Here is a 26656-nt window from a genome sequence, read left to right on the forward strand (position 1 = left end):
ACCTGAAACACCTGGTGAGTTTTCCATGTTCATCTGTGATGTTTTATATATTGTCATAAATATCATGCACTGACATTTTTTCCATTCTACTACTTCTTCAGCTTCTGGGGAAAACTTACTTCTCTCAGAACCTGCCACAAATTGTCTGAGCATCTAACACCACTGCTAAACCCAATCTTAATTTGAAAACTTATTTACTTTAAAGATCATCTGGGATAAGACTTTTAAAGGTTTCTCCCAATTGTCAAATATGTCTTTTCAGCAAGAACACAGTAAGTATGGAAACTAACAAGTTTATAACTGTTGTTATGTTTTTCTCATACAAGACCAGTTTCAGAGATGCCACAGATGCACAAAATTGGCTCCACCTTACCTTTGACATGGCTTCTCCCATCCTCCAACAGTGGTACTACTATAGTGTTGTTCATATTCCCAGGTGATCTCACAGCTGTATAGACAACAGGTACCGACTGTACCACCACGGGGATACGGTGCACGTGACTCATTTTGTTGGACTGCAAGTTCATGGGACTTGAAGGTGGTACTGGATGGATAATGTGCAAAAACTGCTGGCCTCCAACACCAGATGCAGAGGCCACAAGAGGACCTGGAGTTAATACTGACGGTACAGATGCTGCTGAGGAGACTGATGTTATTACTGTGGGGGATGAAGCTGGCCGACTGGAAGAGGAAGAAGTAGAAGTAGAAGAAGGGGAGGAGGCTGATGCTGTCATGGAAACCGGTGAAGATGAAGCTGCTATAGGGGATGACCTGGCTTTGTTTATTGACAAGTCCACTGGTTCAGTCTGTGTTTGGAAATGGTCTGTAGATAACGAATCCTCCGTGGGGTCGGCCTTCATATTGTTTAGTAACAAGGGTACAGCATCCATATCTGGGTAGTTGTGGACGTTTGGAGACTGTTGAGGAAGAACAAAGGGACATAGTTACACGTGTGGCTAAAGATGACTTGCACACCCAATTGCTAATGCACAGTACACAAAAAAAATTTGTGTACTGTGAAAGCCACAGAACTTGCTTTCTTTTCTTGGGTCAGCTCATAATTGTAAAGTACAAATCATGTTAGAAAGCACAGGCATGTTCTGTTAAAACAGAATATTAAAAAAAGTTCTACTCCCATTTCTTAAAAAGTGCCAGGACTAACAGTACAAAATCATCCTGCTTCTTTGCACTTTGCAAAGTCACCAATGACAAAAATTTTAGTATCTTCCGCAGTAAAAAACTATTTATATTGACAGAACATTTTTTCCCAACATCTAATTTTAAACCACAGCATCACTCTCTTGTGTCATCATCACTCAGACATGAAGAAGAAATGGTTACCACCATTTCTCAAAAAACTTTCTGCATGCTCAAAGACTGTAATTCCACCCCACTTGTCCACATTCTTCTAGACTAGGCAGACCTGGCTGCTTCTTTCTGTCACGTCTGCTTTAAAAGGACAAGTCTTAGTACCCATTTGCTTTTTTACAGGGATCTTTAAAGTTGTGTCCACAACACTTTTCAGAAGGTGCCTTATGCTACCCTCAGTGCTTCAGTTCTATGTTTGGCTTCTGCACTCTGAATAGTCATTGGTAATGAACTTACAAGTCATTACAGAGCCACACATTTGTACGACTGCCCCGTCAGAGTGAGCAATGGTTACAGCAATTTATTATTCTGAACTAGCCCGTTAGATAGCTTCCCCCATTGTTATTATTATTATTTCCATACTAATTGAGAACAATTTTCCTGACTTCATGAAATCATTTTATGCTTTAGATTAGTTTTTTCAAAGCTGGTTGGACTAAATTTATTCTAGAGTGGTGCCGTCTGCTATTTTTATAGTTTTCCCTTATTTCTGTCATCAAAGAGGTTAATAGAATTTTTGAATAATGCTAGACCAAAGACAGGTCCCTAAAGAAGTTCATTTGATATATCTTTCAGTTTTGACAGTACATCATTAATAACCAGTCTTTAATGATGTTTTTTCAAGTAATTTTCAACAGGCAGAGTAAGGATGGAAATGTCCATCGATAATCTGGTCATAAGACAAAGCACAGCTCTCAGCTCCTTAGCTAAGGAACTCCACTGCACTGCAGCAGAGCTTCTCTACAGACAGGCATTCACACAGTGTAGTACCAAACCCCAACCTCAACACAAACCACTGCTCCTTCAAACCTCACTTGACCCAAAACAATTACTCCCTGTACAGACCTAAGCAGCTCTAAATGCATTAACCTGATCTCTAGATTACAGTATTTACAAAGTATCTAAAAATATTAGCTCAGAAATATTTAAGATAGAAATATTTAAGCTAGAAATATTTTAATGCATCTACTGTCAATAAATTAACAATCAATTAAGCTATGAATTCCCTTTGGGATTTTTATAATCAACTACATTAAATATTTCCAAGGAAAGTCCTCCTCGTTTTGAGTCAGAGTCAAGCTTCAACAGACAAAGAAAATCTATTGAAAAATACAAACACTTATATTCAAAACTGCAGTAATAAGGACCTAACTGGATATTATTCCTGGCATGCTGAAAGGTGAGATGTTCTAGTCGATCTCATCTATTCAGCTGATTTAGATTGGTTCTTGGATCTGACATTTCCCCCCATATGAAAGCAAGACCATCTCTAGAATGCTCTCTTCCTCTGTTCATACACAAACCAACTTAAAATAAAGGGACCACCATCTAAATAATGGATTCACCAGAACCCTGGACAGCAGGCTATTCTGTTGTAGTACAAGTAACAAAAACAAAATATCCCTTTTCATAAAGACAATGGGAAATTCTGCTAAAAATAAACCAAAATGAAGAATTGGTTACTTTTCAAAGCATATAACCAACCATGAGTGACAAGGTTATGTAAAGCTCTTCCTCAAGAAGGCAAACCTGCCCATAACTGGCAAATGATGATTCCTGGTTAACTTCCTCTAAAACACCTTATCCTTGCTATTGTCCATAATGAGATCCCCACCACGCCATCATAAAGACAAAACCATAAACATACATGGCACAGGAAGTTAATTTGTCTAATCTTGACAGGTCTCATCTATATGCACTTGGGCAGACAGACTGGTTCTGCTGAACTGAACAGACAGGTACCACAGCAAAGGCAAAGTGGAGAGGGACACCCACACAAGGCTACACCTGGACCCTCATAAGGCCAAAGGCAGCATCTCCTATCTTAAATGTTTGAGAGGAGAGGGATAAATGGCATCAGCTTGTGCACGAGAGATGAGGGATCCCCTCATGCACATGGCCACATGAGTGTCATCTAGAAGCTGCATGAATCACCCGCTCTATCCACAGTGCAGATAAATCCACTGTGCAAGAAATCCTACGTTGCTTCATTTCCAGGTTTTCCCTGGATGCCAGAGGCAGATATCAGGTTGACCCACTGCCACAAGGGACTGAACACAAGGCACCCACACAGATCTCAAAAGCTATTGCCAAACGGGGTGCATCTGCCGCAAAGCCTTACTTGCCTTTGCAGCAAGCAGCACTAGGTCCCTCACAAGAAGAGTAAAGAACCCCAAACCCTCCTGTAGCTGACACCACACCAAGTATTTGTTCTCTGGATAGAGTTAATGGTCTTTGAAACAAAGCACAAGTCACGACTTCCAGATTTTTCTAAGCTGTGCTAAGAACAGGCCTTTGATTCACTATAATAATTACACCTACTCCTTTGGGAATTCAGAAAAAAAGTAACATGTAACTTCAGACTATCATACAAATCACTATCTTTTAACAACTCTTCTACATTTACTTTTGTTTGTACATTCCTTACACTCCATATATCCTTCCCTAGGTACTTTCTTCTTGTCCAGAGCTCCAGGACAGGCCACACAGTCTCTGTGCACTATGGTAAAGCAGTTGATATTATTAGTTCAGTAGTGAAACAAATCTCAAAACCTTTATAACCCCTTCATGAATTTCTCCAAACAGGATCACAACTGGTATGCCCTTCCATAGCTGCCTTTCCCTGATAAAACTCCAAGGATGCCCTTTCTTTGGTAAATTCAGCATGCCACCGATTATCAGCTGATGTTACAAAAAACAGCCAGATCCTTATCAAAACAGGTTTGTATGTCTCATATTTAAGATAAAAATTGTAAGCAAGTGCTCTGTTTTCTTCTGCTAGTGGTGAACAAAGAGATCTATCCCAAGAACTCACACTCTCTTACAGTGAGCTACAAGTGGTAAGTGTTCCTCCATGACCTCAGAATTTAACTAAGCTGCCAAAACTCTATTTAATCAGCATGTGAATCAAAACTTTGAACATTAAATTTATCATTATATGCTGAAAATGGATCATATAAGTAAACTTTTCCCAGTGATGACAGCTATTCCAGAATGAGGAACTATGGGAAGAAGAGCAGCAAGGAAGCCAAAAGGAATGGCAGAATTCTCAGAACACTATTTCCAGCATCTCTCGCTAACGTTATTAACTGAGAAGTAAATGTTCATTTCCCTAGACACTGAGTGTTTTTAGTTTTATTTAATGGAACTACATCTTTTCTAACTGAGAAGATAATAAAACTGTGGCTGCGATATTCAGTGTACCTTCAGCCATTCTGTCAGCTCAACTGGAAGGGAAACAAGTAGTTGTGTGTTAATTTCTTCTGTCTTTCTATTTCTGTCTTTCCATTCTCATCTAGTGAACTGGGCTTCTTGTGGGCTCAGAGGATTGCTACTTTGGGCTTCTGAAGCAGGCTTTTCCTGTCTGGCTCCCAAAAGCATCTGTGATGGTTTTGCAAACTTCATTTTGCTTTTAGGAGTCTAAACTCTGTTGCTAAGAGTTTGGCAGCTTTCAGAACACTTGGTGGCTTAGAAAGGGTTCATCCGAAGGTCCCTGTAATTCAGTGGGCTGCCCTGGACACCAGCCCAGACCATGGAAATACAGCATGAGGGGCTACATCTCCACGTGGCCTCCTTCATCTCACTGCTCAGCCTGCTGGTACAATGCAGAGGGACAGTTTCAGCCCTGCCACCAGCTGGGACTTCGAAGCAAATCTCAGCCACACGTCTCTGCAACATTGCTGTTTTATCCTTATGCTGTTCAGTATCTACTCCAATCCAGGCTGAGCCAGAACTGGTAAGCAGGTAAGGATGGCTCCCTGCTAGAAAAGGCATTTTAACAAAGCTGCAGCCTCTGTTAATCAATGCTCTTGGCTCATGCTTTTTGTGCCTCCCCTTTTAAAGCTGTACACCAGTACTCTCTGCAGTGCTGTTTCATTAGCTTGTCATTAATAAATACCGCCAGGAACATAATACGTGATTTCCGTATTCACATAGATTTTTTTTGCTGAATAAAAAAGCATTCCTTATTCCTTCTTCCCAGACCACTATGGAAAAACTACCAGTCTACCTCGCAAACAGCCACAATACCGGGAGTGAAACATGGTGATGCTGTGGCTGGTAACATCCTACCTGCTGGGCAGCCATCCTTTCCTGCACAGCTCTTCATCTTCTTTCCAGCCCCCTGAATTCTTCTTAATTTGTGAGGAAATTTTGCAACAGACCCTTTTAAATCTACTCTAATTCCACTCATGGCAACTACTTTGTGTATCAGCATTGTCTCCCAGCCTAAAGAAGCAAGGAAGAGCTCACAGTTTCCACACAGCTGAGGTTAAAACCAGAGAAAAAGCAAAAATCATTTTGTTGTCAGCAGCTCATCCTGGCACCTTGCAGTTCACCAGCTTCACAGGGTACTAAGCCACAGTGAGTCTTTAAGCCTTTGTGGACTTCTACTGAGCCCACACAACTGAGCCACACAACAGAGTTTACGAGCCTCCAACAATCAGCTGTCAGCTTTTGAAGTGTCTTCCTTTCTGGCAGCAATCTCCCAAGGTCAAACATTTTGTAAGAAAGCATACCAAAAAAGCTGTCCTTGATGACGGAAACAGAACAGACTAAATTTAGCGTTTATAAAATAAGCTAGCTTTGAGGACAGGAAGTTAAAAAATAAATTGCTAAGCATTTAACTCTTCAGTCAAATCACACAAAACCCCTTCTTGGTTTCATTATGCTCTCCCACCTCATTCTGCTCTGGCAGGAGCAATTTTAGAAAAGATGATTTTGTTTTGTCAGTGTTAAAGAAGACTGAGATAAGAAAAATTATACTTTATCTAAAAAGCTTGCCACAATTTTAACCACATCATTGCCACTGCAGCACCAAAATGCCAAGGCGCAACAGTGCAGGCAGTGCAGAACATGTGCCCATCCAGAGCAGCTTTCAGCTCTGGTCATAATGCCTGGAGGTTGAAACCTTAATAATCAGAAATACTGCGCAGGTCACAGATTTTCTAACACTTCACAGTAAATGAAAACCAACACATTTTAAATTACAAAACTCACTTGATCTAGGAGGAGTCATTTTGCTTTTGCATAGCATACAGATCTGCTTACAGCTCTGCTGCCATGAGACGAGCAGGTGGCTTGGGTTTAGAATATGGTGTGCTCCACACAGTTTGCGTTTAAAATTAAAACTGAGTATTTTCCTTATCTGTCTTGTGATACAGTAGAAAGTCATGCCCCTGAAACTGCAGTTCTGTAGGTGCTGGCCATGAAACATATGCCCATGTCGGGTTTTGTCCTACCCCACACCCTGTGGGCACTTGACGAGCACAGAGGCTGCAGCTAGCTAGGGTAAGTAGCAGCCTGGGCACTTCAAAAAGCTGTGTAGGTTATGGCTAGAAGTACCCAGAGCTTAAGAGTCTTTTTAGGGCTTATTTTGCTAATCTAGGAGTAAATTCTCTTTGAAGTAAAGGAAGAGATGTTTTTCAAAACCCCTTCCCAGCATGAGAAATTATCTCCACAATATTTGCTTCTGCCAGAAAATCCCCACTTTAACCAAAGCAACAAAATATTCTCAGAAAAAGAAGTAATAAAATCTTCAAAAATATGAACTAAACAACCTCTACTTGAAACACTCTGCTATGCCTCTGAAAAGATGACACATCCAAGACTCAACAATGCTCAATTTGAGATGAGGCTATTATTATTAATCCATACATGAAGGATACACCAGTACAGTGGCGACAGACAGCTGTATAAAGGCTGAAATACATACACAGCTGAAAACTAAAACAGAGAAAAATATTTAAAATTTTGTTTCCACATGCTAAAGCACCAAGAGAACAGGCATTTCTGCCTTTTTGCTCAAGGCTACTGCTGTAGGCTTTCCCAGGCTCACGGAACTACTGCTGAGCTTGGATGCACTGGAGAAACACAGGAGGTCATGCTGAAGAAGAGGGTAAAATGCAAGATAACTAGATCTTTCTGCTTCCTTTCTGGAAGCACAAATTAAAATGTGTCTTACTGTCAGTTTTCAACAAACAGTTGCTCAGGGTCAAGGTTAAATTTGTGTTCCAGGGAAGAAAAGAGATCCCCAAAAGACGGCACTCCCAAGTAAGGTTGAGTCAGACTCTGTCACAACGACTCATATTGAAGCTTTTATAAAAAGCAGCAACCGGCACTGAGAAAATACAGAGGGTAAAGTCCAGAAATTATTAAAATTAAAAAAGGCTCAATGAAAATGCATTTAGCCAAACTGGAATTCATTCAACAGGAGAGACTGAGAGATACCCACTTTAAAACATTCATGATTCACTTAATGTATCATTATCTCTGCATAACACTTGGAAGTTTGATTTTGAAGTGGAGGTTTCCAACCCTCAAGGCCTAAAAATAGTTATTCTGTTCTCCTTGTGAGTCTGAAGAGGCTAAAGAAACTCCCCTAGCCTAACCTACGAGGCATAGGTGGCCTTGTTAGCTGAGTGTTGCTAAATGCATACAATCTACAGAAGATGCCCCAAAATAAAAAGATAATTACCTAAGAAATGAGGAGACCAAATGCGAATCAACCATTCATAAATACACAAGCAGAATTCAAGCTCCAAGGCTGTCAACACTATCTTCTAACTTTTTCTGATCAGTGACACTATGATGTTATTCCACAACTACTTCAACATAAAAAAAAGTACCACGTTCTGCAACCTTTAGTAACACTTCAAATTTGGACTGGGGAAACATGCTTCAAAATGAAAGGAGATCCCTATGTAAACAGCATTAATTTTTAAACATGTTTAACAATGTGTGCAAATACATCTAATATGAAATGACATATTTTTACATAATATGTTTGCAAAAATGTAAGCGTTAACATTACTTTGCATCCAACTCTCCTGTCCCCAAAGTGACAGGTTTATCCAAGGATTTCCATAACAGCACAGAAGATTACAGATTTCTACACCAAACAAACTAATCAGGCCCTTTACTAGCTAGTATGTTAAATGTAAAAAAGATCCTTATCTTGAAAATGAGAACAAATTCTCAGTACCTCAAATTCTACATGGGCCTGCAGTGATATTTTTGATAAGCAACAAAACCCAACAAAACCTAACAAAACCTTGTTCCCTAAATCTTGAACACATTCAGCATGCTAGATGTTCAGCTTAGATGTTTTACTTATATTTGAGAAGTGTTACTAGAGTGCTCTGTCAAAGGAAGAAGTAGTTGAAAGAAAGAAATTAATGCTTATTGCTATGACACAAGTCTTGAAGAGAAACAAATCTAATAAAAGTACAGTGCTTGGATTATTACTTGCTTAAGCATAAAAAGAATATTGGTAATATATTTGTATTCCTTGTACAGATCCATTTTAGATGTGAAAATAATTTCTGAATAAATGGTAAATCCATAAATAGTTGGTAAAGGAAAAAATAATATATTACTCCAATTCAATTTGGGGGATTTAAAAAAAATACGTTTGTAAAATTCTAGACAACAAGAATTCATATAATCACCTAGCAGCTCTCTTTCTAAACCTTCTCCTCAACTTACACTGAAAACATTGAAAGCCTGAAAAAAAATTTGCAGTCAACAATTTTTTAAGTTAAGATTTTGATGCAAAGTTTTGATATACATTTTCTTACCCTGCACATTACTTTGAAATATTCATAAATATATTAGCATAAAGGACTATGACAAATAATGCACAAAACTATTCTTTATACCCTTTAACCACCTGCAAGCTGTCACCGAGTTCCAGGCAAAACTCAGCCATGACCAAACCTTTGAGCTGGACTATGTGCACCTGGTCAATAGAGCTGATGTAGAAAAGTCACAAAAGACTGGGCAGTACTTCTTTTCAATCATTCCTCATTACTCAGTCTTCCTCTGAGGTATGAAGGTCTCTGTTAACTGCTTCAGTACCTGTGCGCCTACTGGACATGCACGTGGTAGTGATGGAGGTGCCATGCCTGAAACTCCTATCTAGGGTGTCATCTACACTCTGCAACTGAGCTTCACCATGTCTTTCCTCACCTGTCATTGTTCATCTTAATTTCCATCAGAAGAATTCATTTTCACAAATGAACCTCCTTCTGTTTACTATCGTTCAAGCTGAAGTTTAAATTTATTTTGTTCTTCTGACCTCCCAGCTGAGGCTGCACTCAATGCCAACATTTCTTCAGTAAAATAAATCGATAGCACAAAGATAGGTACAGTTAGGTCTGACTGAAATCAACCTTTTCAGTGGCTTAAAAAAAAAAAAGTTCACTTCAGAGAGAAAACATTTAAAGTTGTACTGAAACTAACACTTTCTGCGGTCTGTTCCTCAAACTTATTGTTGGTCCTAGTAAAACAAACATGGCTGATACTGTTCACTAGTACTGAGGGAACATGGCCTGAGTTTGTATATCCAAAACCTCTTAACCTCCAAGTGTGGGTAGCTCTACTCCAAGCTTGTTAACCTGGGTGAAAGCAGTCTGCCTCATTAACCCCCTTGAAATCCTTGCCTGCTTCCCACTGCCACCCTTCCTCTGGGAACACGCAGCATTGAGGTGGACATGAGCTGACCTCAAGGAAGGAAAACCAGACAAATTTATGAAAATAATAACACGGGCTAGCAAAAAAGACCAACAGAGGCAGACAAAATGCAGAGATTAGGTCTGGAACTGTCTGAAAGGGGAAAGTTACATAATAACTCTTGGCCAGGAAGGCTGGGATACTACGAGTAAAGGGACCCAGGCTCCCAGGGGTCACGCCAAGTGAGTCTGTAAAGAAATCAGGCACTTTAAATCCTACACAATGATGTGTAGGATTGTCGCCTCAGATACAACAGGGAGGCCTACAAGATGAAGATGAGGGTGGGAAGGAGACAGTGCTTATCCCTCTGGGTCAGGGGTTGGCTGGAAAGGCTTCAAGTATTGGCTAGATGTCAGAGCATGGCCCAGCCTGGAGAAGAGGAGGCAGGCAAGTCAAGCTTGGAGTGACCACATAAAAGGGCTTGTGCCCAGTAAAGCAAATTGCCCCACCAGTGCCTGGCACCTGAAACTGATGAGGTTAACCCTTCCTCTGCTCTCAGCAGACATCCCAGAAACCCGCTGGTGAAACATCCTGTCCCTCTGTGACAGTCTTCCACAGAAAATGGAGATGAGAAATGCATATTGCAGTAATGGCCCACTAAGGGTCTGAGCAAAACTAGCAGAGACAGCCTTCCTCCCAAAGGCAGACCAACATTGCCCAAAGGCAGACTGCTTCAGTGCTTAGGCTCACCAATGTTCTTTTAGCATGGCTTTTGGAAAAGTAGAACTGGGATGGCTATTTCTGACTTTTTACCCTTAAAGCAAATAGTCATACATAGTATGAACATGTATATTTGGGAAATTAATTCCTAATGCCTCTGGACTGGATTTTGACTCAATTCACTGTCCTGGTACATCACAGTTACAGAAGGAAACTGTTATTGTTACGGAAGAAAAAACCAATAATAAAAACCAAGCCCTCTCTGTGCACCTACTTTGAGTATTTATATAAAGTTTACAGTTACAGACTAAGTAGAACAACATATGGATTATGAGATGGCCAACCCACTGACACCACACATGGACCAGCAGACAAACACTCCAGTACAGACTCTTTAATGCAATACTCCGGAGCTGACAATGAAGACTTCCTTGTTTCAGTTCTTATCCTATGACAATAATAATCACTTACTGATTACTGCAAAATTTTTAGTCTTCAGAAATCTCGTTTACATGGAGATAACATAAACCACACTTCCACTTTACAGAAGGGGAAATGTAGGGAAGAATCTCTAGAGATTTTCCCACACTACAATATCAAATTTAGAGTTGTAACAGTAGAACTAAAACACTGTAATACTCAATATAAAAATTAAATGCATTCTGACTATGAAATCCTCTTTATATTATTTTATTCTCTCTGACTTTTAAGGGCTGAATAAAAATAGCATAAAACAAAGTATCATTATTCAGAGGACTTCTCCTGCTCTAAAGTAAAGCCAGCAATGTGTATCTGCAACATCTTCCATTATTTGAAAGGCTCACCTCTGAAATCTGAGACAACTGTACACACTCAATATTTCATTATACTTTTAATCTTAAAACAATAAACATCTTAGCAACTGAACTAAAATGAAACCAAACTTATTATTTTTTAATAGCCAACAATATTACAGTGATATTATTACACATCAGAAGAAACTGGGTATTTACTTGTTTTTCTCAGAACAGAGTTAATACAAAACTGTGATCACCATGTTACTACTTACGATGACATCACTTCAAGTTGCTCTGAAGAACTAATCGCTTTTAAACAGAAAAAAACCATTAACTTTCAAATAAGGGGTTTGTAATAGCTGCTTAATAACTCTTCATTTCCTAAGCTTAGATCAACTTCAGAATATAATACTATACCTGAAATTAAATTGTTAGAGACAAAACAATTGAGTTTTGCCAACAAGTAATACATATAAAAATGCCATATTAGACACCTAAAACTAAACTGTAGGCAAAATAATGCTCTTGAACTCTCAGAGATATACATTTCAACTTAAAGAAAACTCCTTATATGCTACCTGTGGTGACAGGGACAACCTGACACAAGCTATTTCTCTTGCTTGTGAAAAGAAAACATGGAAGAAATGTAAAAGGGAAAAAAGGAAACTTTATTTTGGTGCACAAATTATTTTTCAACAAAATAATTAGTTTTACTTCAAAGTAGAAGTTTCTATTTAAAAATAAAAGAAGAGAGGGAAAAGTAAATATTAGAATGATCCATTGTTAATGATACACATTGACCCATTTAAACTTTAGGTAAAGAACACATTAGGTATCTTCTGATCTTTTTTTTTGTTATTTCTTTACTGATTATAACCAGCTAGTGCATTTGAAAGCAATTCCCCAAGTTTTTGGTTGACCTAAATCCTCTTTCCTTGCCTGTTCCTCACCCCTTTCCTTTGTTAAGAAAACAACATTCTGTACAAAGCTTTCTTTTGGCTCTTTCAGCACTAAGAGTGCTGAACTCAGACGTCCAGGCAGAGGCACATGGTGCCACCTGAGACCTCCTGGAGTGTGAAGGATGGCACTGAGCTCAGGGACAGGCTCTGGCACTCTCATGGGGAGCAACTGACAGTGGCTGGGGTAGACCAGGGTATCCCTGAGGACATGAGCTGTGCAATTACCTACCTATGCCAACCCAGCAAAAGATGCACACAAGCACCTCTTACAAGCACACAGAAGGACAGAAGAAAAAAGTATTTTGCTTTGAGCTGGTAAAAAAAAAAAGGTTCTGTAATTCTTAATTTCATTTTAAGTACAGACATAAATGGACTGCCTGCTAAGTGATGTTGTATAACATCACAACAGTGACATCACGATAAGCACTGCCACACTTCCCCATGTTAGAACAGGATACGACACCTGGTACTGGTTATGGAACTGATGTTTTGCCACATCATTGATAACACAACCCATATTAGAGTAGAAATTATGGGTACGGTCAAAGAAGGAAGGTGCTTAACTGCGTGTGTCCATCGACTCTGAGAAATTACTGCTGCATTTTCAGATGCATACACACACACACACACACACACAGATACACCCTTCTCAACAGCCAAGGCTCATGGGAAGGATCCAAAGGTACCAAGCATTTCCAAATACTCCTCCTGACTGTCTGAGGAGCACAAGAGTTTAAAGTGCAAAAGCTGATCCCTACATGTGCGCCGCCTTGCTGCTCTGCTTCAGAAGGAAGACTTGCAAATCCAGTGTGATTGTTTACTTTGGGAGAGGGGCATGAGGTAACCTAAAAAACTATAGCTTCAATCATTCTCTTTTTTCAGTAACCATAAATACCATGCCTGGCCAAGTGGAGGTGAGCACACCAAATACATCTCTGAATAGGCATACTCAAAATTCTGCTTCTTCTGAGATGCAGTCACTATTACTCTTGTTGACATGTGGGTGTTATGCTCAAGCTATTTTACAACACTAATTAGTACTGACAGCTTCTAATATATTACAAATTAAATGGGGGAATTCACGCTTGTGTTTAGGGGTTCTTTTACCACTGAATTTAAAAGAGTATCTCTAGCTTCAATATATATGTAATTGCATGTTAGAGGCATGAAAATCTAACAGGAGAAAACTGCAGGCTGTAAAGTGCAGCTGCTTCACACATGGCTTGGCATCTCACAACTTCACTTAGGAAATTCAAGACTTCTGCTATCAAGCAAGACAGAAGACAGATTCTGACACAGAACAACACCTGCACAGACAGGGCCGTAGTTTCCCTGTGGAGCTGCTTGTGGCAGGGCCACAGTGTAACTGTGCTCACTGATTAGCTCAGGTACCTCCTTCAGAATGCCTGTACACTCACCACTTTGCTCTATTTCACCTCTACTACCACACATGCTCACAACACAAATGTAGGGAATTGTAGGAAACCTTGGGTTGGAAAACAGACCTTGAAAGACAATCCAGTCAACCCACCTGCTGAGGGCAGGGACATCTTTCACTATACCAAGTTGTTCAAAACCCCATCCAACCTGGCCATAAACATGTCCAAGGACAGGGAATACACAATCTTTCTGAGCAACTGCTTCTTGAGTCTCACCAACATCATCATAAAACTTACGTCTCTTCCTTATGTCCAGTCTAAATCCAGGCACTTTCAGTTTAAAATCATTGTCCCTAGTGCTGTTGCCACAGACCTTTATTCACCTTTCTTATAACCCCTGTTTAAATACTGAAAGGCTGCAATATGGTCTCTCTGGAGCTTCCCCTGGTACTTTTCTTCTCCAGAGTGAACAACTCCTGTCTCAGCCTTTCTTCATAGGAGAGCTGTTACATTCTACTGATCAGTTTTGTAGCCCTCCTCTGGACCAGGTCTAAATGTCATTCCTCCACACAGAAATAGATGATACAGAGCCAACCACTCCCCCACTCACCAAACTGGTTTTCTAGAGGCACACTGATATAAATAATTAAAATCATGCTCTGATGGTATATGTAATACCCTTTTGCAGTACTCTTCTTGTTGTTTCAACAGCTTGTCTACTCCATGACTTGCAATCCACCACACAGAGTAAGGTTGGCACCTACTGCCCATCTTTACAGATATTTTGGCCAAGGCAAAAAGCTCATCTTCTGTGTACTTCCCAAGCAACAAACTTCACAGTAACTGCTGCACAAATGAAGAACAGAAGGTCTACTAACTGTGAACAGGCCAACTTCCCCAAGAAAGACTGAAGCAGGTATGGAAAATTCTGATGGCAAGGAAGATTTCCTACATCCTAAGTAATTACGTGCTAGAGAGAGTTACATGCTTCAGATTAACTTTGTAAGAAGGAAAAAAAAATATCCCTGACAGAAAAAAAACCACCACACTGAATAAAAACCTTAACTTAGGTAGCAGGAAAGTGGTTTCTCAGGGCAGCAGAACATTACACTGCCTGTCCAGCTGGTGCTGGGCTAAGCCACCCAGTACCCTCACTACCCGCCACTAGACTCCAATAGTGAAGTTCCTCTGGAAAAAGGAAGGTTCAGTTGGAAAAACTGAGATTCACATCAACCTTCACTTTGCGTTTTATAAGAAAATAATGACACCGAGGAGGGAGTCTGGAGTTCTGATTCTACATGATTTAGATAATCACTGGATTAAATCAGTGAAGTGTATTTTCTAAGCAATGTGTGAAGTGGTGTAAGCTTGTCTTCATCTAGCACAGCTGTCAGCAGCCTCTGGCTTACGTGAGAAATTGTGGCATGTGGGTAGACTGCCAGTAGCACACAGCAGGAATTAGATGCTAAAATCATCTGTCTTTCACAGAATCAAGATTATCATGAATTACCTCTTTGGTAATACACAGCCAGTTAAGAGAAAAATCCTGCTGAGAACAATTCTTGAAAATTTGCCTAGCAAGTAAACTCTGATCAAAACGTTCTCTTTCTCTCTCTCGCTCTCGCTGCTGTCCTGTAAATCTCAGAACCTGTAAAGCAGACTAGTTTGAAGAGGATGTATCAGAAGATCCCATCTCAGAACAACAACCTCATAACTGCACCTCATAAATCACAAAAAGCCTAATAAACAGAGCTCTCCTTGCATGCGTGGGAGACATCCCTTCAGGCACTGGTGCAAACTGAACCCAGGTCTTCCACATCATTAGTGGTTAAGTGACCCATGCTTCAAAGTAAAAAAGAAAGCAGGAACATTACCTGCTAGTTCTCTACTTCAAAATATGGGGTTTCAGGGCATCTAAAGCAGAGTCTGAGTCACAGCAGTGGAAATTTTAACATTTCAACCACCAGGCCTCTACTCTCAATGGTAGAGATACAAATCACCACTGCTCCTAGTCCTGATTAGAGGCATGCAGTGCTGAGCTGCTCTACCTTTAAGGGATTCACAAACACTAAAAAATTATTTTAGGCCTTAAGGAATGCAATACATTATAGCTAAAAACAATGACATTCCTCTGAACTTTTGTCGTCAAACAGAAGATTTAAGGATTTCACTTTTGAATTCTGTCACTGAAACCCCTATTGATTGGTCCACTTCAGGAATGGATCATGCTAAACACCCATTTATTTTGCTGCATACGCAATTAAAATAACTTATTAATACTTGCCTATGACAAAGCGTCCAAGTGGCTAGCTGACATGGGCATCATTTTAACACAAAAACAGTGCTGTGATAAGGTTTTATAATCCCATTACAAGACTTTGACAGAAGGGCTCACAGTTCATATAAACTGAGGTGGTCTTCACACACAGATGAAGTACTTCATCACATTTCATGGTAAGACAAACTTTTTATATACAAGGGACTACTCCTCAAGTGCACTAAGCATTTCTAAACACTGTTCAACTTCTGTACAGCTTAGACAGCCCTTTATATTTAACTACTAACTAATCCAGTGCCTGCATAGAACATAATCAATAGCTTTATTATCCTGGAATGTAATTACGAGATTGATCACCATTTCTTGCCCTTTCTGTCCCTTTATAAATATAAGTTTTCTCCTAGGGAATGAAAATAACAGTTTTATTTTACTATCTGTCATAGATACTGTATTTTATTGAATTCAAAGGAAGTTCATTATCATACTGAAAGGTCTTCATTTGGTAAAAAAGCCCAAAGACTTTACTACAGTGACTATGCTACATGACGGAATACAACAAAGCTGATATACTTCTAGATTAAAGGAAGCTAATTTCATTTTATGATGTATAATGTGTTCAGCATAACATTAGATGGTGAATCAGCTCAGTTACCAGTCCTGTCGGACACAGGCATTGCTTAGAGGGACCAGGGCTGCTGTTGAACCAACTAATGACTCCTTTTCTGAAGGAAGCACTTTTCAAAAGTCTAAGAAAGCCAGATTACCAACTGATTAACTCTGACTATTAAAAATACATCCCAACAGGGCTGATAGTTAAAATAGTAGAGCCAGCCCCCTGCCAAAAAACCCTCAAAAAACCTAATGTGTGAATTATTGAGGGAAATCTCAGGTTATTTTTCATACTGAGGATCCCAAAAGAGAGAACATTTGTTTAGGCCAGAATTTGCAGACTGTACCCTGCTTCAGGCATCAATGCTCTTTCAAAATGCTGGTCGTGATGTGCCTAAACATAAAAGACTGAGGAACAGCAGAAGACAAAGCAACCAATCTTGTTAGTATTACATAAGATATAAACCTAAGAAAAGGAGAAGTTGGGCAAGTAAAACTTAATTCATGCTTTGCCTTCATCCTACTTCTCTCCAAAGACTTCTATATACAGAACAATATTAACACATCTGATCTTAGCAATATCGATTACACACCACAATTACGATATTTCAAACCACCTCTTCCTTACATCCTAAAGTAACAGACACCACCATGCAGGGATATGTTTATCACCATGAGCTAAACCAGTTACCTCTGGAAAATTAGTTTACTTTATAACTCCTTCAAGATACCAAAATAAGTCTTAGGATGAAAATGCAGCACTTGCAGTAGCAATTGTGTACAACAAAAGCAACAAGCACAGTAAATGGTGGTACTTGGAAAGGTATCATTAAGTTCATGTTGAGTTCAATAGGCCTCTCCTGCATGAAAGGTTGTGAATGATGTGAGGCATTTTTTCCAGTATTTCCCTTCCAGATTAGCTTTGTCCAGTAAAAGAACTAGTCAGGCTATACTCAGATGAGCAGTCAAATCCTCCTGGGGAACAGATGTTTCTGGGTCTCACCTTCAATATTTCAGATCTGCCAGAAAGGTCAGATCCATGGTATATAAACAGTGGGAAGTATGCCACTCATTTTCCTTCCATATACATTTTTGGTAATGACACAGAACACTGTATAAATGAAGGGAGAATAAAAAAAAATAAAATTATATGAAACAGAGAGAAATTTGAATAGATTAACTCATTTAGTTCATCTAGCTCATAACTGGAGGATCTAAGAAAGCAAATTAGGAAAAGCAAGCCCTCCTTTTAGAATTCCTGGTCTTGAATTTGCCCTATAGAGGAGTGTTCAATGCACCAACAGGGAAAGAGACCTGTGGGCAAGGTGCACTGAACTCCATTCCTCAAGCCAAAGGATACACGCAAATAAAATTTAAAAAGCCCCTACAATAAAATGGCTTAAACCCCATAACGTATTATCTATTTAAATTATCATAACATGGTATTTCAAGTATGTTAGAGCTATTGAATTAGTCTAGACAAACCTCCTTCCTTAACAGGTAAGTAGCTTACAAAAATTTGAGAGGTACTCAGTTATCAAATATTACTCTACTTACAGTATTCATGGGTCAGCATGCATCTTGGAACCTTGCTGTGAGTTTTAAGAGATGGGTTTTAGTTCACCTTAAGTTAACTTGACCAAATAAACTCAATAAAACACTACAGCTTAAGTCAATAAACCAATAACCTACATTAAACAAGATAAAATCCAGAAAATTTACTAATGGCAAAAAGGAGTGTGTCAAATAAATTTTATTATTAGAATAACGTGTGTTAGACTTAAGTATTAATATCTGGGGAGAGTATACTTTGAATATTTTTAAAAATCCACTAGGACCTTCTGTCATAATGGTGTACCACAAACAGGCTTCAGGCACGCTAATGATCCTGCATTTCAAGGTCTACAATGTAACTGTTCACAGGTGAGCTATGGGAAAGTAATCTTTGCCTATAATCAGTAGAGCCAGGAGAGGCCAGACAGCTCCTGGGATGAGCGGGGCTGCTGTCTCCCCAAAGCATGAGATCTGGGCTTCCACCTAAAAAAGCTCCCCCTCATTAACCAGGTCCAGCTACCAGCTTACATGCATGCATTGAAAGGGGCTAAAACTAAGGTAAGAAAACACATCCCTTTTTCTAATATTCCTCCTGTATGGTGAAAAAAAGAGATCTCTCACCCTAATTAAAACATTCTAAAGGATAAGCAAGGTTTCATGTTGGGAGCTGCATAATCAGCCCTTTTCTAACACTTAACTGCAGACCTCAAGCTGCAGGGTGGGTAGGTAATGAAGAAGGGAAGCAAAGTATCTCTACAAAAGGACAATCTCATTGAGAAAACCTGATTTCCTCCATCTGCCACTCCCTTTCACTTTGTCCAGATTAACTTTTGGCCAAAGGTACACATGGGTCAGAATGAAGCTGCAGTAAAAATAATAAAAGCACAGTAGGGAGCACAAATAGCTCAATGTTACTCATCCAAACGAAAACAGAGCTGGTAATAGGATGCTTCAGAAAGACTTCTTTTCTTCTTCTTTAAATAAGGCACAATTTACAGGCTTTTAGAAGACATTAGACTTCAAGGATGGTCAGAACCCTGAATTTTAACTAGAGCTTGGCTTTCCCAAGAAGGGTATTAACACCTTGAGGGCAATCAAGAAAAGTACCGTTATTAAGCATATTTAATACCTGAAACCAGTGAAGTGTTTCAATTTGTTCTCAACAGAAAACTCTGAAGTGACCAGCACAATAAAAATATCTCTATAGTAATGAATTACTTTGATAAAATGGAGCAGAGTTCATTATTTGCATTCATGACAGAGACATCTTTGAAAAGGAAAATTAAAAAATACATGGGTGATTAGAAAGAATGAGCAGGGCACATGTGAATTGCTATCTTTTCTGTTCTACAGTGTATCATAAAACTACTGTAAATTAAAATATTGTCTGAGTTTATATTACTGAAATCATAATATAACTTGATACAATTTGTGATTTACATACTATTACTACAGATGTAAAACAAATTGAAAGATAATACAACACTTGTGTGGTTACTAAATAGCACAGGTGCCTGAGATCAAGTTCAGTTTGGCATTAAAGGCGATTAATTAGTCCACCTTACAGAATAACAATTTCTGATGAAGAAGACCGCAAACATGAAAACCAAATTTAATTGCCATTAACAGCAACCAGATTTAATTCTCCTCCAAGAGCAATAAGCTGTAGCGTTTTGCTTGCTTGAACTACCAAGATTACTACCAAAAAAAGGGGAGGACTGCAGACCCGGCCCCACATGTCCCAAAAGCCTTGGGGCAGCTAGAGGACCCCCACTCACTCCAGCAATGACTGACTTCATCAATGGTTAACTCTCACTGCCCTCCATCTGCTTATACCACAGTCAGAGAGGTGGCAAATGCTTAGCGGGGAGGAAACTGATGACTGAGTATTTGGCAGCTATAATCAGCACAGCACTTATTTTTGGGTGATGAATCACCACTTTTATCCCAGCCACACAGTGCTGGTACATTCACTGCACAGAAAACCTCTTTTATGCAAGGGGCTGATGGCAGGACAATGAACACCTCTCCTGGTAGAGTCATGTCAAGAAACTGCTTTGGAGAGCTCAGAAGATCTTATGACCGAAGGCTGCTGTGTGCAGTACTGCTCACTATCATTTGCCAGCCACACACCAAGCTCTGGGAATGCGGGACTACTTGCCAGGAGATCTCCAAATTCTGTTTATAGTCAATAAGGATCACGTTTTCCTTCCTAGTGAAAACAAGACTGAGGATGCCATGAAGGCATGCAAGGTGTCAACAGCAGCTTGCTTGTGTCAATCAAGGGAGAAAGCTAGGTCCTCTCCCTTGTGAGCCCCTTGAAACTGAAGTCAAGTCACACCACAAAACCATACTTCAAAGTTCTGTCAAAACCTTGAATAAATGTGCAAAAATTGGAAAACTGGAAAAAAATGACTGAACAACATTTTCATACACTCAGCTGAAGCACATCTCCAAAATCACACTCCCCACAAAGCCCTTGGCAGCCTCACCACAGGCTGCCTGGGACCAGGGCCAGGAGACGTACCCGATGTCATCATGCGCCAGAAACGGCACTGCAGCTACCTTCCAAACCCACAGTGATGGCAGTGAGGTGCAGAGTCTTTATTTGGCACTACAGTGCACATGCTCTTCAGCAGTGCTGTGCATTGTCAAGATTTATTGCCCTCCTCCCACCGTGCCTCTCAACTCAGAACCTGGCAGTACTTCAAGGACTGACCCAGGCTTTTGGTACATCCTCCATGGTCTCTTGAACACAAATTTCCACCACAGCAGCGCTCTCAGTCACAGGATAATTACATATAGGTCAGCAACTATTTTCTGTGGCATATCAGCTGTATCACAAATTACATCCTAATAAAATTATAACAGATCCACTGACATTTTGCCTCAGCATTAAGAGATGTGACACAGTCAATAAACACATCATATGCACTTCAGGGTAGTGAATGGGTGAAATCAGTGCTTTTGCTTTAGTGTTTACTATGGTGGAATCCAGAATCCCTAACAAATGCAGCAGATTACTTTTGCCACCCCAAAATAGGCACCTCCTAACTTAAACATCTGCCTTGCCACCACCTACCAAATTACTCCATCCTTTTCATTCTGACTTTAAACTGATATCAACAAGTGGCAACACTTTGATATAAGCTCAAGCCTGACAATGCATCTGTTTATATTAATGTCCAACCCAAATCCATTCATTTTGGGATCCATCAAGAAGAGTGGAACAACAATTATTATTTAGATAGAGATACACATACAAACAGTATAAAATATAAATAAAATTACTTAAATATAATTGTATACAGATAGGTATGTGTGTTTATAATCATACTACATAATTTTTTTAATCTATACACACAAAGATGTAAGTATAAAGACATGTATTATCAAGAAAATTTTTTGAGGCCAGGTCTATTCTTTGACTCAGAGTTTCTACTCAGTGACCTGCAGAACAACAGAAAAATCTCTATGAAACATAGACTTCACTAGGATATCTATTTTTTCTCTGTTTTTTTTTTCACTTTTGCGAACCCTTTAGAAAAAAACAACCAAACAAAAATTAATGAGCACCACTCCTTCCTTTTTAGCCAGTTTTTATTACAATTCCCGTCAATATTACAAGAAATATTTTAGTTTGAGAATTTCCAACTCATTTCTGCTTATGACACCACCAAAAGCCTAATATTGTCCTAACATTGTTGAAGATCAAAAGAAAAAAGAGTGAATTCTAATAATATCAGCTCTAATCCCATTAGATTTCAAGCTGTGATGATGAATCTGCTCCTTAGGGGCCAATCACCAAGATGCCTTTTTCAGCTCTAGCTTCCTATGTTTTGTATCTTCTTCAGAAATTCAGTAGCCGCTCAGGACATTCAGCAAGGAATATTTTTGTACTGAATATACAATATATTGTGGTTACTATTTCCCAGAAACAAATCCCTAACATACAATACGCACTTGTTGCTCCCAGCCCGCAATCCTTCAGTGTGTTGAACAGACCTAATACCACAAGGCTATTGCTGCTCTTCTTTTCCACTGTCAGCACTGGAGCACAATTGTAATTGATCGTTTACAAGTCACACATAATTGAAAGGATAACACAGAAACATGTCATACATCGCTCTATAAAGCAATGATGTCTGCCTAAACATCCCTTTATCAGTTGTCCTGAATCTGCACATAAGTTCTATCCTTAAATTATCATACACAACAGTAGTAAATTCTTTTTAAAAAGCCCACAAAATTCCTCATGATGCTATCGGATACATCACTACTTTTTACAGTGACCAATTGAAAAATTTTACTTCAAAACCACCATACAAACACAGTGAGGTGTTCTGCACTGCAAACTATTCTTTCTGTAATATAGTATCACTTCCCAAAATAAGAACTTAATCGATATTCTTTTAGTTTATTGTTAGTTCAAGGCAGTTACAATTAAAGTTTCAGTACAGTCATGTACTAAGAGTCTGTAACAAGACTCAACAGTACCACGAATAAATTAACCTGTACATGAGGTTTCAGTAAGATACATAAAGAACTAAAATGTAGAAATTGTTTTGTAAGTTGTATGTAGAAATTGTTTTGTAAGTTTACACATTAGGATAATCTTTTTAAAAGGACACGTAGACCAAGATGGGTGATTTCAGGAAGGATTATCCCTCTGCTATGGAATATTCTATTTCAAAATTTCCATAGAAACAGTAAAACCCATTTAAACTGCTATAAGGCTACCAACACTATTACTGTCTGAAACACCTGAGCCCACATCTATAAAATGTTCAAATTTTTTGGCACAATATCAGAGTGTGGGTGCCTGATATCTTGCATCCTGAGTTATAAGGCCTCTGAAAAAAGAGCAGGGCCAATGCTGCAGCTGGAAAAATACATCTGTGACTATATATACATATTTAAGAGACAGAATTAGAGCTGATCTACCTATTTAGATAGGTATTGTAAATCCCTGTTGTTTACTGGAAATTGGAAATGTAAGTGCTGTGGTGGGTCTGGAGCACAGTGGTGGGTCTGCTCACTATAGGGCAGAGATTTACCTTCAAGCCCTGATCATCTGTCTTTCTGCTTCTTCCCTCTCCTCCTCTACCATGTACAAGGCTGCCACCAGTGGAAAACCAAAGGCGGTAATTTCTCAACCAACCTGTCACAAAACCACTGCTGCACCGCAGCCAGTTAATCGAACGTGTCCCTTTTGAAACCTGCATGAAGGCACCGTATCTGCCACTTCAAATTAGTGGCTCCAAATATTCAGGTCCATTTGCAAACCACAGTCTGTCCCAATCCATTATCACATGACACTTGGTCAGCAAGCAGATTGTAAATTAACATTTCCATCTTCTGCTGTAGCCTTTTAGTCATAGTAATTACAATAAAATCGCTTTAATCAGCAGACTCATAAAATAACCAAGATGGATGTCTTTTATTTGAGAAGACCTTGTGATACACATTATGTCACCAGCTGCAGGGGGAAGAGTATCAGGCTTTGCTAGGGCAGCAAAGCAGCAAGCTTTCTCACACTCAAGCCAGGAACAGCTATTCGAGTTCCTCAGTGATGCAACGCTTTCTGCTGTGATTAAAGTGAAACAAATAACATATTTCAGGTTTCCTCTTTTACTTTCAGTGTACTTCCAATGTTCTTAATAAAACACTCCCACAAAATGCTTGCAGATCACCTAAGCAGAGACAGACGTGCTCTGTAATGTCATTTCTTCAATGTTCAAGGCAGTCTTTTCAACAGGGCTTATAATTAAGAATGCTTTTGATGGCAAAATTGGGCCTCTGCTGCTAATCAAAGGACCAAAGACACCCCTCAGCATGCATAATTCCACACCTCTTTGTTTCAAGGAAATCTTGACAGGAAAATAATGGTTCCTTCCATTCCTTTCTTCTCTGTCAGTTAACCACGGAAGGTTATTCTGCTCCAGCCTCCCAACTGCTGCAGCACAGATTACTGGAAGGGGAAAGAGAGGCACAAACTTCCCAAGAAACCCTCTGCATCATTTTTGCACTGGGGGTGAATGAACTAACCTGAGTAAAATGACCTTCACCAGAACCTATGGGTAGGTCCCAGGGAAATTCAGTGCTCGCTAAAATTCAGGAAAACTGCAGTCAACTGAAACAGTCTGTCCTTCAAACCAACCCTATTTCTGATCTTCAGATATCCCCAAATATGATCTCAGCTCAGGCACAGCTGAGACTCAGAAGTACAGCACTGTCAAAACTCTTCAAAGACTTAAAATATCTGGAAAAACACAACACAGCTTTGCAAGCTTCTGTATTGAAATGTGTTCCATCTTTGAGAAATCTTCTCAAGATTACCAAATGATTGCATTTCCAAAGAAAATTTGTAGGGTTTGTATGGCAAATCTGAGTTTCCAAGTTGTAAAGCTAGTTGGTGCTCAAGGAACAAGAATTTCTGCTAACAGAGAAATAAATCAATTAAAAGGTGCACAAAAAGTAACAGGGAAAATGTATGCAAGCAGAAGAAAGGAGAAGCTTTGTTCTGTCTCAATCTTCAAGACAGGTCAAACAGTTCCTGATCCTGCTTTTCAGTGTTTTGATCCTGTCATTGATTTATCTACCAGAGAAAGTAAAGAAGTTTCATCTTCAGACAGTTATTGAAATCATTGCAACTAAAGAGATAAAAAGCACTCAGAAATAAACTATCCTCAATTCCAAAAGCTTTTTATACTTGCAAATTGCATTAATCATTCTTTTTAAAAGGTGGAAGTATAAACCAACAAATTTAAACACCTAAAAATTACCCAGCTCACAAAGATAGAGGTTGTAGGGCAATCTCAAGCATGAGTTAAATACTCCTGTGCTGCTTCCTTAGTGTTACTGGCTAAAGGGGCTTGTAAAAAATGTGGACATCCCCTCACCTCAGTTCTATTCCCTCTGTGCTACATCCATGCACCTCCCCCATACACAGTATTCGTTATTCACTGAATTTACAGTGTTATTAGGAAAGGATCCATTTAAAGAAAACTCTGACATGAATTTTACATCAGTTTGTTCCTTTGGGTATTCCAGTAGGCTTCAAAGAGAATGTGTCAGTAATTAATGCAAGTTCATAAGTTTATTTCCTAGGAGTCGGCCCACATATGTGGTTTTGTCCAACAGGATACGTCTCTCAGCAAAGGCCTGAGCTGCACTGGGAGCATCATCAGCTCTCTAGTGAGCCATCACCACTTTCATGTAGTCATCTACAAGTCCTTCTGAGAGAAGCATGGTCTACATTTTTCTTTCTTCATACATTTCTTCGCACATTTCTGGTCATCTTGATATTATTAAATATCTCCTTTCCTAACAGACCCTATTTTTACTGGCTTTGTATTTCTTCTATGCTACCCAAATAGGTATTAAAAGACAAGTGAAGAAATTTCAGAAGTAACTGAAATACTTAATGTGTTCTGAGGAATGGAACAAAGTTTCTGGAAAGAACATTACTCCTATCTTCTCACCCGAACTGGACAGAAGTAGTGGTAACTACAGCCAACTCCTTCTGATTTGCAGTTGCAGAGGGACAAGAATTGCATTTATAGGAGATGCCACAGAAAGACATCTGGGGACACAAAGGCCAAAGAAGAAAGAAAACCGGAAGGAAATAACAGATATGGCATTGCCAGTTAAAACAGCAGCTAAATCCATTTCTATCAAACATCATCATGTGGTTCTTGGAGCAGACATGAGGACACAGAATTACAAGGGATCTTAGAGGGCTGCAGCAAGTCATATTTTTAGTTTTAAATCAGATACCATTATAAAGACTATGTCCCTAAAGGCCATTCCCACACATTAAACATTATCTCTTGCCACCCACAGAGATCACATGGCACAGCCTCTCCTTGCTCTACCATACTACATTTCTTTGCTCTACTCCATACTTAAACCATAATAAAAGCACGGTCTTCTCTCTAGCTCCTCACTGCTGCCCCTGAAACTACCTTGTTGTCCAGAATTACTGATTCATGCTATTGTGCAATGTGCTCCAAAATTTACTTGGACTTTCTTCCCAGACATGATAGTCCAACCACTGGAACAGCAGGAGAGAGATTAAATTTGATACCAGAAGTTCTGCATCAAGGAGAAGCCTATTTTTAAATTAGGAGCTGTTTTCAATCACTATCAACACTCTGTGGCAACGGGGTTTTATTCTGATCTCAAAAGAAGAGCTGTTAGTCTGAAACTGAAAACTTCACAAAAATTAGACGACATTCTTGATGGATTTTTTTTTTTTTTGCATGCATAAACAAATGTCCTAACCACAGCCACAGACATGAGCCAAAGATTATGAATTTCAACATGTGAAGTCAGGAAATATACAATGTAAATACTGAAAATTCAACACCAGATACCTTCAGATATTCCCTGTGCCCTGGTGAGTGGATTCAACCAAATATATGCACGAACAATCCAGAAGCCCAAGAATCCAGAAACTTGTCTGTGAAGGCAATCTAAACCCAAAACACTTCAATGACTACACTTGTTTAGTGTCTCTCAACTTTTCTATGTCAAAAGTGATGTTAGAAAACGAGGAGA

General features: G+C 39.3%; 1 protein-coding gene across 4 annotated transcripts in view; it reads right to left on the minus strand.

The window, feature by feature from the left end:
• The window catches only part of KLF12 (Kruppel like factor 12), a 228749-nt gene that overhangs the window by 86344 nt on the left and 115749 nt on the right, over nucleotides 1-26656 (minus strand). For all 4 annotated transcript variants that reach the window (XM_041471240.1, XM_041471239.1, XM_041471238.1 and 1 more), the window contains one exon: nucleotides 374-917. In XM_041471240.1, coding sequence (XP_041327174.1) covers nucleotides 374-917 — 544 coding nt within the window. The remainder of the gene's footprint in view (nucleotides 1-373; nucleotides 918-26656) is intronic.

This window comes from Pyrgilauda ruficollis, unplaced genomic scaffold (genome assembly GCF_017590135.1).
Source record: "Pyrgilauda ruficollis isolate IOZ18807 unplaced genomic scaffold, ASM1759013v1 scaffold26, whole genome shotgun sequence".
Classification (NCBI taxonomy): domain Eukaryota; kingdom Metazoa; phylum Chordata; class Aves; order Passeriformes; family Passeridae; genus Pyrgilauda; species Pyrgilauda ruficollis.